General features: G+C 45.0%; 1 protein-coding gene across 1 annotated transcript in view; it reads right to left on the reverse strand.

The window, feature by feature from the left end:
• Positions 1-350: 350 nt before the first annotated feature.
• The window catches only part of LOC102452429 (gamma-aminobutyric acid type A receptor subunit rho2), a 61003-nt gene continuing 43240 nt past the window's right edge, over positions 351-18113 (reverse strand). Inside the window, exons 6-9 of the mRNA XM_006133301.5 lie at positions 13060-13200; positions 12559-12711; positions 10128-10324; positions 351-6086 (exon numbers count right to left, since the gene is read on the reverse strand). Coding sequence (XP_006133363.4) covers positions 5778-6086; positions 10128-10324; positions 12559-12711; positions 13060-13200 — 800 coding nt within the window. The 3' untranslated portion in view covers positions 351-5777. The remainder of the gene's footprint in view (positions 6087-10127; positions 10325-12558; positions 12712-13059; positions 13201-18113) is intronic.

Genomic DNA, 18113 nt, shown 5'->3' on the forward strand with positions numbered 1-18113 from the left:
TTTATCTTTCCATTCATAATTAAGATGGAGATTTAGTCAAAGACACAAAGAGATATTAGGCATCCACTTAGGAACTGGGTGCCTTGCTGCCATTTGTGCCTTTGAATAACTGCCCATAAATACAGAGTAACTGTTAGAATTTTCTTCAGCTGTGGATTGCAGCGCCCCTACGTTTTGTATGGCTTATATATACATGGGAGACTTGAATGCTTATAATCAGAAGATGCCCTTTTACCTGAATGTCTTCAACAATTAAAGATTATTTAATATTTAAATCCAATTACAAATGCAGCACAGTCTTTTTTTTTGGGGGGGGGGGGGCAATTCTGAAAGATAGGCATTAACTCTTATTTAGGAGTACTTCCAGGTAACTGGAAAATAATTTTAAAAGTTCACAAAATAACTCACAAAACAGAATGAACTGATTAATTCAGTGTCTCCCAATCCCTTGTGATTTTATTACCAAGCTTGAATTTAGGAATTAACTGATCATACCAGTTAACGTAGTCATTCCAATTGTCCATCTAGGCTGGTATCGGTCTTCCACACTAAGCAATACTATTAGGCACAGGAACTAGGGGTGCAGGAGGTGCAGTAGCACCTCCCTCCCCCAGGTTTTAGCTAGGACTCCACTCCTGGTGCCAGGCCTGCAGAAAGAGATAAGGGAGCTAGCTTTCAACACCCCCACTAGTAAAAGTGTTCCCATGCCACTGATCAATACTAGGTGCTGCAGAATAAAGTGGGAGAAAACCGATGGACAATTCTGCAATAAGCTGCCCATGGAGAATATTTCTTAACTATTAGGCAGTACAGTAAAAGCTTTCCATCAATCTGACAGTGTCTATATGGGTTTTTTTAGTCTAATATTTGGTAATTTCTCTATGCAGCATAAAAACAACTTAAAATATGTACATTTATCCAACATACATACATGTCCCAGATTTGGTTAAAGAGAAGATAAAGATTTGATACTGTATGGGCAGGAGCCCCCCCCCTTTTTTGGGGGGGGGCATTTGGACCAAAAGTTTCAGAAATGAATGCCTGAAGTCAGTGAGACTCACGCAGTTAAATCTCTTCAGTACTTTTGAAAATCTCACCCAGAAGTAGGCATTTAAAGAGCTGGTCTAATTGTAAAAGGCCTCATAGGCAGTAGGTGTACACCATTCTTAAAAATCAGACTTTTAATTTAGGTGTATAACTAGGGATGTGAGTAAGCTCATTTCCAAAGCTATTGGCCATAGGTTCGTGCAGATATAGGGTTAAATAACACTATCTTCTCTCTGGTCAATGACATCTCCTTTTACCCAAAAGAAACTGATGGTCAAATAAGTGTATTATTAATTTCACCTCTCCTTCTAGGATTTGCTCTTTCACTCTGTCCTGTTCATTTCCTCCTTGTTAGCCAGCAAATACAACACAGTAATTACAAATGTGTGTGAATCACTGAGGGCTTGTTCATTAGTTACATCTATTGTTTAAAATAATTTTAAAATCTCAAACAAGAACATGGCAGTGTTCAGATTAACTTTCCCTAATGGTAACATTCTCTCCTTCACAATTGTCTGCACTGCATAGTTGCAGGAGCTAAAAACAAATGTACATGTGTCACATTAGGCATATATCTCCAGCATTACACATGTATGAACATAAGTTAATCGTGGCCTCCCAAAGGAAGTTTACTAGGTAGCATAAGTAAGAGAGAATATCAGTGCAGAGGAATGTAGCATCTGAATAATCCCCTACCACCAGATAAGTTCTGAAGTGACAATGAGACATTTAATAAAAATAAATAGCAAAGTAAAATCAAGATTTTTTTTTTTAAACAAAAGGCGACATTATCCAGTAACAGAATTCACATAAGTATCTTGAGCTAAATTTATACCTGGTGTGACTCCACTAAAATCAATGGCATTACACCAATAATAAATGTGGCCCACTATCTCTGTACTCCTAAATAGCTCAGGAAGATACAATCATTTTATCTAATGGAAATTGATGTTCAATTTGCCATTATTGATTCATTGCACTCTGATTGAGAAAAGCTCTGCAGTGTGAATTAATAAAAATACCTCACACTTTCAAAGGGCCTCCCAGCTACATATGTTATGAAGAGTCACAAATATTAATGAATTAAACATTTCATTTTCCCTTCCTTCCACACTCCTTCCCCCACACCCATGAGGTAAGTGGTATTATTCCCCATTTGACTGATGAGTAAACAGAGGCACAGAGAGACTAAATGAAGGTCTCAGTTTCACAAGAATTCTGTGGCTTTGTTTGGAATAGAATCCAGATCCCTTGCTTCCCCTTTCCCTGATTTAATCACATGACTCTTTCCCCCTTTTGTCTTACATCAGCTAATCAGAGAAGAACTGAGTCATGAAAGAAGTTACAGACTAACTCTGCTACCCCTCTGGTGCCCATGAAAGAAGGGAAGTTATTTTTAAATATAAAACTGGTTTCTGATTGGCTAAATATTTATTTTAAAATGCTAATTCTCGAAAAAGCATTTAATTAAATAGGGAATTATGCCTCTAAGACTCTGTGGAATATATCTATAGCTCTTCTTGCATAATAAAGGTGGCTGGTTTTCATCTCAAGCTGCTATTGTGAAATGTACTATTTACATCCTGTAGCATAGGAAAGAAGTGGCAGCCTGAGATATTGGAATATGTCTTCTTTGAGATATTAATCCATTTCTTGGCTTCTGTTCTGTTTTAGCTAGAGATCTTTAGGATATATTTTCTCCTTTTAGGACAACACAAATGTATCAATTCTTACATACATGTGCAATGAAGAGGGATATATTTCTTAGTTTGTTTCTTTAATCACTTTCATTAGACTCAGTCTTACACAGAAACGTGTTGCAATTTAAAGAACAATAATTGAGGCACAGGATAAATTCTAGAGCAGTGGTCACCAACCAGTAGATTGGGATCTACCAGTAGATCTTAGAGCCTCTGACAGGTGATCCTGACTGGTTTGGCCATGAAACTATCAAGCATTGGCACTTCAGTTGCCCCTCCACTCACTGTCATGCTGCTCCTGCCCTCTGCCTTGGAGCTGTCCCGCTGGGAGCCTCCTGCTTGCAGGATGTGGGAGGGAAAAGAGGTGGGGTGCTGATGTGAGGGTGTCTCTCTTTTCCCCACTTCTGTACCCTGTCTCCACTCAGAGGGGCGGGGATGGTGTGAGCTTGGCAATGCAAATCTCTATCACTTTCACACAATGTGTGTCTGTCATTCTCACAAACACACACTGTTCTTCCCTTTCAGCTCCCGACCCAACACATACGTGAGGGGATTGTTGTTACTACTTATACTGCTTGCAAAATGTGTTATTTTTGGTTTTTGACTGTCCCTGCTCTGATACTCCTCCTACACCCAACCTCCTGTCCCCAGCATGAGCCACCCTGCACCCAAACTCCTTCCCAGAGTTTGCACCCTGAAATCTTTCCTGGACCCCAATCCACCACACAGGCTAATCCTGGACCTCCTCCCGCACTCCAAACTCCTCAGCTCAAGACTAGAGCCTGCACCCAAAACTCTACCTCAACCTGGTGAAAGTGAGTGAGGATGGGGGAGGAAGGGGGATGGAGTGAGTAGGGTGAAGCCTAGGAGAAGGGGTGGAGCAGATGCCGGGCCTCAAAGAAAGGGCAGGAAGGAAGCGGGAGAAGTATATTTGGATGAGGTAGATCTTACATTGCACTTAAATTGAAAAAGTGACCTTGTGTTCAAAAAAGTTGGAGACCACTGTTCTAGAGATTAATGATAGGCTAGAAAAAGTTTACTCCAGCCAATCATGAAATCCCTGCAGAAAAGTTAAAACTGCTATTGTAAACTGAACATATAAAAAGCCCAATAAGTATGGAGCTATTTTTCTGTAAATGGGATTACTGTTTCATTTGATATGAGTAAGGAATTGCAAGAGACTTGATGCTCTGTACATTATCTGTACTATTTACATCCTGTGTTGACATTCTAGTCAGCTGTATACTTTAGTCACATTGTTGAGTGATCCTCCAACTTCAGCACAGACTCGACTGAGTTCGCATCTGACCACCCTGCTGTGCACCAAATTAGCACCCAGCTGTGATTAATGACATCACTTCCACAGCTCAGCATGCTTGGGTATTTTCCTGAAGAAATAAGCAAAGATTAAATGTGACTTGTTGCAATTTTGTACAAAATTCTGTATCTTCCTGTCAGCAATACTAGCCAAGGAAGAGGAGATAGCTTTGTGTGAAGAATGGAATGCTAGCCATATACAGAAGCATGCTACTGTTCCCTTTACAGCTACTAAAGAATAATTTAAACTTTTAAGCCAGTTACCAGAGTGAATGTGGTGCATGATGTTCTATAGTGCTATTTATGGCCATTTTTTTCTTTAAAATGGAGGGTCACCTGTCAAGATGTAACAGCCACTAGGCAAATTTGAAACTGGGACCTCTGGAGCTTAGTGTAGGAGCTTCTACAGCTTGAACTATAAAGCCAGCTAGCTCTTAGTTTAGGGCCTTAAGCTATGGAGTTCACTTATTCTTATCTCTTGCTGGAAGTGGTCTAAGTACCACTACATGGGACTGTGAACCACACCCACTAGGTGTATGGGTTACAAAGACAATTAGTTGCAGCATGCCTAAACAACATAGCTGCTCTGCTGGAGAGGGAGCACTGCATACTGGGAAGTATTTTCTCTGTGGGCTACATTTTTCTGTTAGAAATAAAAGCAGCCTTTGAGTACCTGGAAAGGTGCCTGCCCTGCCCTCTACACTGTTCTCTGCTTTAAAATATAAAGAGAGGAAGCAAAAACAGCTAGCAGCTCCTGGAGAAACTCCCCATTCCTACACACTAATCCAAGGTCCCCTCCATTTGGTTACCTTCCACCTCCTTTAGAGGGGATAGTACTCAAGATCAATGTATTGCATACCAACTCCAGTTTGTAAGGAGCAAACAGGCTTATTTAAACTTCTAAGCTGTCATTGGAAATGAGCTCCAGAGTTCATACTGCTCCAGTTCAGGATGTTTCTTGGGTTCACTTTACGTCGTCCCTTCATTTTTAATTCAAAACAAACTAACTGCGTAGTCTTGGTAGACCGTATTCTGCAGATCTCACTCTGGCAGCAATCCCACTTATGCAATGGGAGGTTTGTATGAGGACTGCAAGACCTTGCCTACTGGCATGACGAAAGTTTGTCCTGAAAAGACGCCATTTGTTTATAAGCCAAGGACAAAATGAAAGAACGCTATGAAGAGAGCCCTGTTTTCATTAAGATCTTTTAAAGCTGAGTTCTTACTAAGGAGCCCAACTGTCATCTTTTTCTAGGTACCCCAGCACAGCTATTGGAACACTTTAATCCAACAGTGTATGCTGGGCAATTCTTCTGTTGTTGTTGCCTTGACCCAGATTTTCCAAGGTATTTAGGCACCTCACTCCCATTGAAATCAATGGGAGTTGGCATCTAAATACCTTGCAAGATCTGAGCCTCAGTGCACATCAGGCACCATCTCCATTGTCCAGTCCCAAAGATATATACAGTAATTGTTGGGCAAACCAAGAGAAGTGTCTCATCTCTTGGTTTGCCCAGAAGAGGGGAAATGTGGGTGTGGAGTACAGAGTAACTGACACACCAGATTCTCCAGGAAATGGCTGTTGCAGGACATACCCAGTGTTTCATGCTCCATGGGTACAATAGGAGAATTGGTTTTCTAGCTTAACAGCCAAAGTGAACTTTTTAAAAAAATACCCACTTAGTCCTTTAAAAGGCTTCTGCCCCAATACTTCTAGCAAAAGACAGACCAGTATATCAAGTTAAAAAATATATAGGTGCCTGGGAATATTAATCTTGAGTATTTATCAATCGCATGAGTGTTCTGGATGATGCGTAGGCCGACATGGCCTTTCAGTCCCTTCTTTCGCGATGAATTAGATTCATTGGTCATGGCCAAATGAACCACCATCTTGTCTTGTTTTTCTTCCTCAGTCACTATCTGGCTTCTTGTGTATCCTGCAAGGCTGTTGGCATCAGATTCACTGTAGGTTCCATCCAGCATCATAGTTTTTGTCTGAGATATTCCACATGTGCATGGAAACTGAGAACAGAAACACAAGAAAACAATAGTCAAATACTGGAGGCAAAGATGAAACCCTTCTTTTTATGGCCAACTTGTAAAAATAGGAGCTGCACATTATAGTTCAACTGTGATATTTTTCTCTATTAAAACACTAGTTTTCCAAAATGAAAAGTCGCTGACTAGCCATACTGGTTATAACTTTTATTGTGTCTGGATTTGTTTCTGAAATCCTATGTTATGTGGTAATTAGGGATGGGAAATTAGTTTGATTTACATAAAAATTGATCAGACTTTTTTTCCCAGTTAATTAATTCAATTACCTCTGGCTGTTTATGCATTCATTTTCATGCTTGGTTTCCCTATGGATATTGTAGCGCAATAGACAGTAATGTTTGTGGAAACAGTGTTTTAAGTATAAATGAGAAAAATACTGACAGAAAGCAAGTTTTGATGTTATAAATACAAGTATTCTGCCTGGAAACCTGACTCTAAGATTACACATATCCAGCCACAGAACAGAAAAGCTCATCCCACTCGTCTAATCAAAACAGCTAATGCATCTTGAATTCTGAGTATCAAATATTCATAGCACACTGCTCATGAACTCACTGACCAATAATAATTTGGCAAATGATTTTGGACAACAAACCAAATTGCTCACCGATAATTCATTAACTGAAAAGAGAGACTACTGTCTCAATTCCAGTTGTAGTAAAATAATGTAGATGCTCAATGCACAAGGAGTATACTTCTGACCTAGGCTACAACACAGTTGTTCCAAATGGCTTGTTCCCACCAGTAATGGGATTCTTTTAGAACTCTTTTTGGCTACAACCTAATTTAAACTATTTTTAAACACATTTTATATTTGGATTGAAGGCAAGTGAGTATAGATGGAAATCATGATTTTTGATAATTTAAATTAATTTTATTTTTGGCTCTCCATGAGCAACCAAATTATGTTTAATAGAATGCCCTCTTCTTTCAAAAAAAGTATAGGGGGAGATTAGTATAGGGGGAGATTAAATCGGGATTCTTAGCATCTGGCCCCTCAGCTGATAGATCCAGGATGCAGCAGTAAGCACCGGGCAGTGGTACTATGCATAACTGCTTGCTACAGACCAGTTGCTGCAGGACTCAAGAGGAAGAAAAATACTTTTGATCCAAGTGACTCTTAGCCGCCTTCCCCCCCACCCCCCAAAGTCAGGTTATGATTTGGCCTGAGGGAAGGGAGCCGAGTGGCTCTGATTTGTTTAAGATATGTTGTATACATTGCCAGGATTCTAAGAAGATAGTGGCAGGAGGAAGCAAGCCCAAAGTTTAGATGGTTCTGGTCCCATGTAATCTTAATTCATCCCTGACATATTCCCAAAACCAAATTTGCACGCACACATACAGAGAAGAGGTGTGCTGAATGACATTTCTGGGGAGTGAAAAAATTCAGATTTGGATTCCCTTGGGGCTTTCACAGCTGAATGTCATTGGCTAATGAGGTCAACATTTATTCCAATGACACACAATATAGTCTCTCTTCTTGGGCCACTCCTGCATCTTGGACAGATTGAAGATATATCAGAGAGAAGACTACCTCAATAATCAAGGTGGTAGATAACCAGGGCACAGACAAAAAAAAAAAAGATTGTATTTTTGAATTGGGACTGTTCTGTGTGTTTTGGCAGAGAACTGTCTAAGGCATGTTGCAGACACATTGATATATGCAGGACTAGACAGCAAGAAACACGTCAAGCTAAAAGACAGATTTGCCAATGGGCAGGGGAGGGACACTTGCTACCCCCGCTGCATCTCTGCCTTTTAAATGTAGTAATAACCACCTGCTTCTTACTGTACTTAAAAGACAGAGGCACAGCCTAGGACCCAGCCCGAGTAGGGCCTGAAGCAGTCCCTGGCTCACACTGGGTCCCCATCTGCTGCAGCTCTGCCTCCCCTGCCCTTCCATCTGCACCATAGAGATGGTGCTGAAGGGAACCAGCTTTTAAACTGGCTCCCCCCAGCACTGCCACCTGCTTCCCCCTACCCCCTTGCTGCCTCTGATATAGAATGCGAGTAGTCGACTCAACTACCTGATAAGCCTAGGCTTATTGGGTAGGCAACTATTCAGCTACTCTTTTACATCCCTACTGTGAACTCCTTGAAAGAGCAGGAGAGAAGAGGAATAGCCACCAAGAAAACATAGGTTCTCAAAAGCCAAGGATGGACAGCATATTAAGGAGGAAGCACTATTTATAGGCTGCATACGGATATCAGAGAGTCTGTAGGATTGAAGGTTGCAGAAGGCTTATGTAGAATAAGAATGAGGTAGAATACATTAGACTTGGCCAAAAAGAGGTCATGGGAGATCTTGGTGCCAGCAGGTTCTATGGAGAGATTGGAAGCCAGAGAGAAGTGAATCTGGGAATGAGGTGAGAGAGAGAAAAGCTACCAGTTATAAGCTGCTACTTCAGTGACTTTAACAGCGTCAGAGAGATGGGGATGGCAAATGGGGAGGCAGCTGAGGGATACTATTAGCATATTTATGTAAGTAGGAAATGATGACATCAGGGAGACATCTGGAACAATGGAATATAGAGATTAAGTGAGACCTCAGACTCCATCACTGGGCCAAAGGAGGAAAGCTAATTGGAAGCCAATGGACTATGTCAGAGGGGCATGAAGTGAAGGAAGCTCACAGTCACGATAGATCTTGAAGACTCAGGAGCAGAGTGATTAGAGAAGAGACAGCTAACATTTACACAAAAACTCCTGAGGATACCAATCCTGGGAAAGAAAGCACAGAAAAGGTCTTCAGCCATTAAGTGGCGTTTCAGTGAAGCAGGCACATTTTTAAAACGATCATTTTAAATCAACCAACAGCATGAGTTAATGAGTTAATCATAAAAATGATCCACTTAGCACCATGACCTTTCATGGGAAACTAACAGAATAAATATGACTATTTGTTGCTCAAGTGTGTTTTGTGCCGATGAACAATTCTACTATTTATTGAAGCCAATTTTGAAATGTACCTGATTGCGAGTTAGGGGGTCTATAATTCACTCAGAATAATATGTTTTTGTGACTTTAAAATTGAATTTTGGTAGCCTGTGACAGGGTGAATCAACCCCGCACTGAAGCTGATGGAGTGACGTTGGCCCAGCTAGCTGAGAAGCCCCCCCCCCCCCCCCCAGCCCTGCTGGGCATGCTCCAACTGGAGATTGACTATAAAAGCCTCATGAGCAGCTCAGTCAGGGTTGACTGCTGAAGGGCAAGGAGGTGCTGAAGGAGCTCCTGGGGAGGAAGTGCAGCCAGATCAACCAGCGGCAGCCAGGCCAAGAGGTGCTACACGAGAAGCCGCAGAGACAGAATGAGACTACGGAGAAGACATCTGCCAGGTGACAGTAGGAAGTAGCCCAGGGCGGGGAATTGATCCCTGAGCACTCACTGTGTGGCAGCAGAATTCCCTGCTGAACAAGCAGTGGACTATGCCACTGCCAACAGGGCCTTGTGCTGGGACCCGGTGGTGTGTACGGGCCTGGGTCCACCTCCCTATTCTGTATATACGCCCACATGGGGGAGTTTTTCCTGCATATGAACTTGAGACATATTACCCTGAGTAGCAGGGATTTGCATATGGACTTAGGCTGTTGGGCCACAATACCCTGAGAAAAGGATCAAGTGTATAGGCTGAGGCTGTGCAGTGCCCTGTAAATTGACTTGGTGATAGTCAAGTTGCCCCATCAAAGGAAATTAGGCTTGAGGGGTCTCCAAGAGTTGGTCACCCCTTGACACAGCCAAAGGGAAATATGAGTCTGGATTTCCCCCCTCTTGCCCTCCCCCATGTTCTCTACTGACGTCCAGGTTGCACACATCCCCACTTCTGATCTTTGTTTCTTTCTCTCTTCCTTTTGTACAATGATCAAAGAGAGCAACTCCTGTTTTTGTGGTGTCAGCACTTCAGTGTGAGCTTCTGCATTGTAAACAAATTAATCACATACCACCGCAAATTTTTCCATTTACTTAAACACAATATAAAGCACACCACCTGTAAAGTGATGGTCTCACCTTCTCTCGCATCTTCCTCTCCTTTCGCTCTTGCACTGTGGTCAAGTAGTTCACTGCTGCATATTCCAACACTGAGAGAAAGACGAACACGAAACTGACCCAGAGGTAAATGTCTACAGCTTTGATGTAGGAAACTCGAGGCATGGAGGCGTTCACACCAGTGATGATTGTTGACATGGTCAGCACCGTGGTTATCCCTGGAAAAGCCCCCACAAAAATTCACTTCATATGCCAAATAAAGATCAGAAGATATCTTCTACTCATTAGTTTTGTCTCAGAATACATCATTTTTATCATCTAAGAGTGGTGCTGAGGAAAGTAATGTATTAGGTCATTCTGTCTAGTTGCCTCGCAGGGCAGAATTTTTCCCTCTACTGCATTCTGGACCACTCTGCCTAGTCAATTTTTTTAAATGTGATGGAGCAGCCACTACTTCCCTTGTGATTCTATTCAACACTCCAGTATTTAATTAGGAAATGATGCTTCCACCCCAACCTACAGGGTTTTCTGGTTTAGCTCCCGTTAGGGTGCCAGTCATAATAAGGACTCTTGTTTTACTGAGAGCACCAATTGGTTTTACACAGTCATCAAACAGCAGCCCATGACTTGTGGTCACTGATGAAGTGGCTTTGATTGGAATCATTGTCTCAAAAGGTGAAAGCCTGTGTGAGAGTTAAGGATGTTAAAATGCAATCATCCAGCTAATCATATAGTTGATATAATTCGTATCGATTATTCGATTATTCGATAAGCGCTGCTGTACAAAGCTGCAGCAGAGGCAGCTCCAGGGTCATCCATGCTGCTGCTCTGTATTTTAAATGTAGTAAGTTTCCCCCCAACACTGGCTCCTGCTTCTCCCCTGCTTGCTGCCTCTCCCTGATAGAGGCAGCAAGAGGAACCGGGGGGGGGGGAGGGGGGGGAGAGAGGGGCGGAAGTGACTAGTCAAGTGGCTACTTTATCCAATAAGCATTTGCTTATCGGATAGTCGACTCGTCACAAATATCCCTAATCTGAGTGTGGAAATATATTTCATAACAATGTGACAGCAAAGCCATTATGTGCTCACCTTTAGATAAGATCATTTAAAAGTTTTTAATGGCATCCACTCTATCCATTGTATTCATTTTAGAGAAAAGCATTCAGGCGCATCTAAAACGTGTGTGTGTATGTGTCTTTCTCTTTGGTATAGTTTATAGAGCGACAAGGTGTTCTGAGTGATAAAAGTAAAATACTTCTCCTAATTTCCAAGTTTGCAATCACCTCTTACCAATCGAGTGGCAGAGCCAAGGAGCATTTGAGTGACTTTAAGCAAGTCATTCAAAACTAGAGAACTTCTTCCAGTTGAGCAGGCTCTAGAACAGGGCTACTCAACTTTGAAAGCCCTGGGGGCCCCAATGACACTCACAGCACATGCCGAGAGCCGCAACTTAAGTGTGGTTGCAGATACATCCAAATATATAAGCAGATAACTTCTTTCACACTGACAGGCATGAATACAAAGAGTAAGCCATGAGCTGTGGTGCCGGATCCAAACATGGCCAGTGTGAGCCAGTCAGCACCTCTCAGGCTCTGCCCACAACGCTAAGCAGCCAGCTCTTCCCACAATACCCCGGTGCTCCCAATACCTCCTCCCTGGAGGCTAGAAACACCAACGCCCTGTCTGTTCCAGCCAGCCCATCCGCTTGTGTCTTTCTATGCTCGCCCCGCCTGGGAGATGCCTCACCTTTGTGGAGCATGTTCCCAGTGAAGACCATGTTCAAAGGCTCCCAACCCTGAGCCACGTGTTGAGCCCTACGTAAACCCAAACCACACTGCAGGCTGCAAACAAACAGGCCACGGGCCACTGCATGTTGAGTAGCCCTGCTCTAGTGCTCTTTTCAGATGCTTGTACAGTGTACCTCTGGGACTGACATTTTTACTCCGTATCTATAGGAAGTCATATGCATTCATATTCTGAGAGATACACTATACTTTTTATTACATCTCTCTCTCTCTCTGACCAAGACATTGATAACTGAGCAAATTGGTTTCTTTTTTGTTTTTTTAAACAAAAGAAATTCCAACCGTCCTGAATAAACAAAACTCTCATTGACATTTCAGTAGTGCTAGATTTGGCCTATAATTAGAAACCTTGATTCATTAATTTACAAACACTGGAATCTTTTTTCTAGGCTTGCTTCTCTTTTTAAAATACAATTCTATCTTCTGCTCTGATTCAAATAAAGATACAGAAAATTGATCAACGTGGAAGAACTAATTCAACAATGAAAAACATAAGATAAAGCACAGACCTTAGAATACTTTAACTCTCAGCTAAAATACACATGTATTTTCCTAGCATATTTAAACCATTAAATAGAATTCCTCCTCCCCCATCCCCTCCAAATTCAAAGGTTTTGTCACATTCATGGTTGATATTAATTGCTCTCACCTAACGAGACTCTAGCAGGTACAGCTCTGCGATCAATCCAGAAGGACACCCATGACAGCATGACCATTAGAGTGGCAGGGAAATAGGTTTGGAGCAAGAAGAAGAAGATGTGGCGACGTAAAGTGAAATTTATATACAGTCTATTGTACCATCCTGTTGGGAAGAAAAAAGGTGCAATGAAGAACATCTTAATGACACATACAGAGCTGCTACATCTGTCAGCAAATCATATATTTCTTTTATAAGCATCAACTACCTATAATTGTGTAAATGGATGGGTGAGCATTCTGTATCCTACAGATCATTCACAGCATAGACTGTAATGATCTGTAATCCCAAAGTTGACAAGGGCAAAGGGAAAGACAGAAGGACTCTTATTCAAGTACACCTTACAGAAATGTCATTTAAATTTCACCCAGCAAATGCTTGACATTGAACTTGTAAATATATGGCAATGAATCAAAAAGAATAATAAAACCATTTTAAAAAAGACTATAATACCAGTGCTACTGTAGAAAGCGAGTCTGGAGGTAGTATGAAACTTTTGTATCAAAAACTGAGACAAGGAAATCTTCTCATCCGTTTTCAGGGATTCATTCCCATTTTTCCAGTATAGCATCAGATCTTCATCAGTGTAAGCATCTTCGGGGGGGAGGGGGGGGGGAGGAAAAAAAGAGACATAATGTGACTTTTCTTTAGGATATTTTTTGTAAACAATCAGTATAAAAAGTAACTGTGTGGATAACGAACATATTAATGAGATTCACAGATGAGTGCAAGGCCCCACTCGTGCATTGGGATCTGCTTGGTATAGGGGTTCATGTTCCGTGGATTCTGATGTTAGATCAGGCTCTCAATTGGAGATTATCACAAATACTACTGGTGACAGACCAAGCCCACCAATATGGGGTGGGAGGCAAAGAGGTCAATTGCCCTAGGGCCTTAGTGATTCAAAAGAGCCTGGGGTTTCAGCCACCTGAGCCCTTTAAATGGCCACTTGAGCGCCACCATGGCACACTCTGGGTGTCTATGAGGGCTTCCTGGAGGAGGGAAGGCTATGGTGAAGCATGCTTCAGACAATGCTGAGAGCTGGTTGCCCCAAGCCCCTCCCCTTCTGCCCAAGGCCCCACTCTGTCAGAGTGCAAAGCCAGACCCTCCACCACCTTGCCCAGGGACCTGGGAAGGCTGTTAGCCCTACTGGGACAGACTAAAAATGCAGAGTACCAGGGAAGTTGGAAGTATGGGTGGAAAATAACTCTGAACTCTGTTTGGAATAAATGCAGATGAATTTATATACAAAAAATAAACAAACACAGATGCATCTTTAGCAGTAATAAAAATCCTGTTTATTTGGCAGTGGACAGTAGGATAACTAAGGATCTTGCCATATGTTGTACTGTAGCAGCCCAAAAAGCCAAACCAAAGATATCATTCCATGATCGACTTTGTACAGCACTGGTATATAATTAGAATGGTACATTTCTGATCACCACAATATCAGAAACATGTAGACAAATTGGTGGAGATTCAGAGATGAACACAAGAATTGATTAAAGGGATAGGAAGATTGGTTTATGAGGAAAGATTATAGGAAGTAATTATGGTTAATCTAGCCAAATTTAAGGGACGAATGAGAGAAAGCCATCTAAAATGTTACTTGTGAGACAGACCGGGTTTTGAACAGGCTCTGTCACCTCTCAGATGAGCACTCTAACCACCGAGCTATGGGATATTTTGATGTGGGGTTCTCTCAGTGTCATCTGTTGCACTCTGGTTAAATAATTTTAAAAAATTAATTGGAGCAGGTGGATCAGATCTTGGGTCTCCGACCTCACGGATGAGTGCTCTATTCACCACAACAAAGTCTGATGCAGAATTGTAAATCCCAGTGAATTTCTAGGAGCCTAAAAGTTTCTATGTGACTTTAACCCTTAAGCATGAAAGCACCTGGTGACTTCCATTAAGATGAACTAAATTACTCAAGTTGAATTCTGTGGCACTGCTCACATGCTTTAGTACTTGCAGGATCTGGCCTAATTTGTAAAGCATGTTAGAGTCATTGAAGATGAAAGGTGCATATATTGAAAAGAGTAGCAATTAACAACTGTCCTCCAAGATGGTTTCAAACATCATCTCCCAAACAGAGTAAACCAATACCATAGAAATTCTGAGTATTCCCTCCAAGGCAGACTCCAGCCTTATAATAATCAGTCCAAGGAGCAGGATCCTAGTTTGACTTTTGTTGCTTTTCTTTTGTGTTATCTACGAAAAATCTCTTGTGCTCTCTCATACACACAGGCTATATCTATACTGCACGCTCTTGCACAAATATTTCCCCCTGGAACCACTTCGGACAGGGCAAAAGGGCACCAGTCCCTTCCGCGGGTAGGTGCCAGAGCCCCGCTGAGACACGTGCTTAAAGGGATCTCCCTGGACAGCCGTTTCTCTGCTGCTCTGTGCTTTGGGACCTGTGGTAGGGACTGAAAGCTGTAGCAGTGCCTGTTGTGGTTGCCCTCAGCCTCTTTGGGCGCCACAGCTTTTGCCCTTGTGCCTTTGGGGACTTTTGCCTTCGTCCTCTTGTGCCATGGAGCCAGAGATGGCCCTGTGCCTGCTCTGGCCCACACGGCCATTTTGGAGTGTGTGCAGATGCTGCTCCATGCCGCCATGCTACTCCTGCAGGAGCTCGACACTGAGCTCCATCTGGACTCCCTCTCCCTGGATGCAGCAGCTTTGCTGTGGCATCCCTACCCTACCGTGGAGAGGCAATACTGGAGACTCGACACCAGTTCCAACTGATGGGACCGGTCTGGAGCACTAGAATGACCAGCAGTGGCTCCAAAACTTCAGGATGCGGAAGCAGACGTTCCTGGAGCTGAGTGCCTGGTTCACCCCTGAACTCCAGAGACAAGAAACCCAGCTGCAGCCCGCCATTCCCGTCAAAAAGAGGGCTGCCATCGCCAGTCTGAGGGGGGGCAGTAGGGGTGGGGGAAGCCCCATCACCCAAGGGGGTTGTGCCATCCCTCCCTCACATAGGCCTGCTGGCAGGGGGGACCTCTGGAGCGAGGGGGCCCTGGCGTGTTTGGGGACAGAGGCCATCAGAAGGAGATGGACACCCCCCAAGGGCCCATGCACGCACCGTCTCATTCTGCGTGTTCCCTGTGTTTCTGTGTGCCCTTCTGCAGGTTGTCCGAGACATCAACAACATCCTGCTCAAGAGGGTCATCTGCCTGTGCGACGCAGACACAACCATGGCGGGCTTTGCTACCCTGGGGTTCCTCAACTGCAGGGGAGCCATGGATGGGACCCACATCCCCATACGGGCACTGGAGCATCGAGCGGCCCACTTCATAAATAAGAAGAGCTACCATTCCATGGTGCTCCAGGCCCCTATGGACCACCATGGCCACTTCACAGACATTTATGTGGGGTGGTCAAGCAGAGCACATGACACCCTCCTCCTCTGAAACTCCAGCCTGTTTTTCAGGCTGGAAGCAGGCACTTTCTTTCCCCAGTGGGAACTAATGGTTGGGGATGTCCACATGCCACTTTGCGGGGGACGTAGCCTACTCCATGATGCCATGGCCGACGCAGCCATACACCAGATGCATGGACCCCAGCCAGGAACGATTCAACCTGCACCTGAACTGGGCCCGCAACCAAGTGGAGTGCGCCTTCAGCCAGCTGAAGGCAAGATTCCATTGTCTGCTCACCCGTCTCGACACGGGCGAGCACAACATCCTGGAGATGGTCGCAGCGTGTTGTATGCTGCACAACATTGTGGAGCGGAAGGGGGGAGGCCTTCCCTTCCGGGGTGGATGGCAGGTGAGGGCTGGGCGTTCGAGGAGCCCTGAACAACCGCTATTGGGTGCGCCTCTGAGGTGCCCTCAGGGAGATGTTCTCCCAGGCCCCACAGTAGGTTGCCTCGGTCTTGCATCCACATCCCTCTACCATCCCCAACCCTTCCCTCCCCCCTTCCCTCCCATTCCAATAAACACAACTCTGCTTGTTCACCAAAAAATAAACTATTATTTACATTGGGATGAAGGGTGGGCAGTGGGAGGGGGCTCTGAACTGGGAGGGGGAATTAGTGCTGGGAGGGATGGCTCCTCCCAGCGCCTCCTCAGGTGCGGAGGCCTTGGCACCCTTCAGGCCAGGTTGGAGCAGGCAGCCCTGGGAGGTGGGCAGCATGGGGAACAGCAAGGGGGGGATTGGCACAGCAGGAAGAGCAACAGGAGGGGCAATGGGGGGCAGCAGGAAGGGGCATGGGCACGGCAAGAGGGGCAGCTGCGAGGGTGGCGGGGGGGGGGGAGGCAAGGCCATGCACATCCTGTCACACCACTGGAGGAACTGCCCCCATGCCTGCTGCCGCCACTCCAGGTCTGCCCGGATCTTTGTGTTAACCACCTCCTCCATCTGCTCCACAGTCTGCACATGCCACCAGAGGAGCTGGCCGCGCTGCCTGGCCCACCTAGCTGGTCCCTGCATCTTTGGTGCCAGCGGTGCGGGGCTGGATGGTCCCTCGCTCCCGGCTGGTCCCGCTGCAGAGAACACAGAAGACAGCAAGGCAGTTTGTCAGCCCCGCCCACAGTGTCTCTGAGCCCCATGCCCTCCTCCATGACCCTAACGTATCACCACTAAATGTGGCCCAAGCCACAGAAGGACCAATTAAAAATCCTGGGATTGAAGTGATCCTCCATGGATTGTAACACTGGGGCACATCACTGTGAATAAAGACCCTTGTCTGTGTTCTAGCTACTTGGCATGCTGTGTCTGTCTGTCTAGCACTGTGTACGCTCCCAAAGATAGAGCACATGGCTTCTAATCTTCTCCCTGCGAGCATATGCCATGATCCTGTAGTCATGTTTCAGTGCACATCCACTCTGCATTTGAGCAAGTGTGGCAGATGAGGTCTGGGTTTTCCCACTACTGTCACTGATTTCCTCGGAGTCAGAGACAGGGCTACTGGGAGTGTACTGTCCCTGCAGCAAGACTCAGTGGGCCAGAGGCCCAGGCTGCCCACTTCCCCTCCCCCCCATTCCTCAGACAAGTAGCTCAGGGAAGTGTGTGGATTCCCTCAGGGGCAGCAGAGGGGCTGGGGGTAGCCTGCGGGCTTCGTGGGGGCCGGACTCAAAGGGCTGGCTCACTGCTTTTCCCTGGAGCAGCTGCTGTGTCACACGGGCAGGCATGGCTGCGTACTGTCTGTGTGCGGCACCCTTCGGGATGTGTGGGGTCTGGCCCGCGCCCTTGGGGCTTGGCTGCTTCCAGCCAGCCTCCCCTCTCCCTCCCCCAGGCAGGACGTGTGAGAGCAGCAGGGTCCCAGGCGTGTCCTGGAGCTGCCTGCCATGTCCGTGTGCCACGGAGTCAGGCTGCACGAGGTTGAACGTGCTGTGTACTGCTGCACAGCATGCAGCTGGGACTCCCCGAATGACACTCCCCCACCCCAGGGAACCCGCCTCCCCCGCCCTTGCGATTGACAACCGCTACGCTCACCTCACCGGAGGATCTATCGCCGGTCTCCAATGAGGCCCAGTTGCTGGGCACTGGCTCCAGGTGGA

Source organism: Pelodiscus sinensis, chromosome 3, assembly GCF_052426305.1.
Source record: "Pelodiscus sinensis isolate ZL-2025 chromosome 3, ASM5242630v1, whole genome shotgun sequence".
NCBI lineage: Eukaryota > Metazoa > Chordata > Testudines > Trionychidae > Pelodiscus > Pelodiscus sinensis.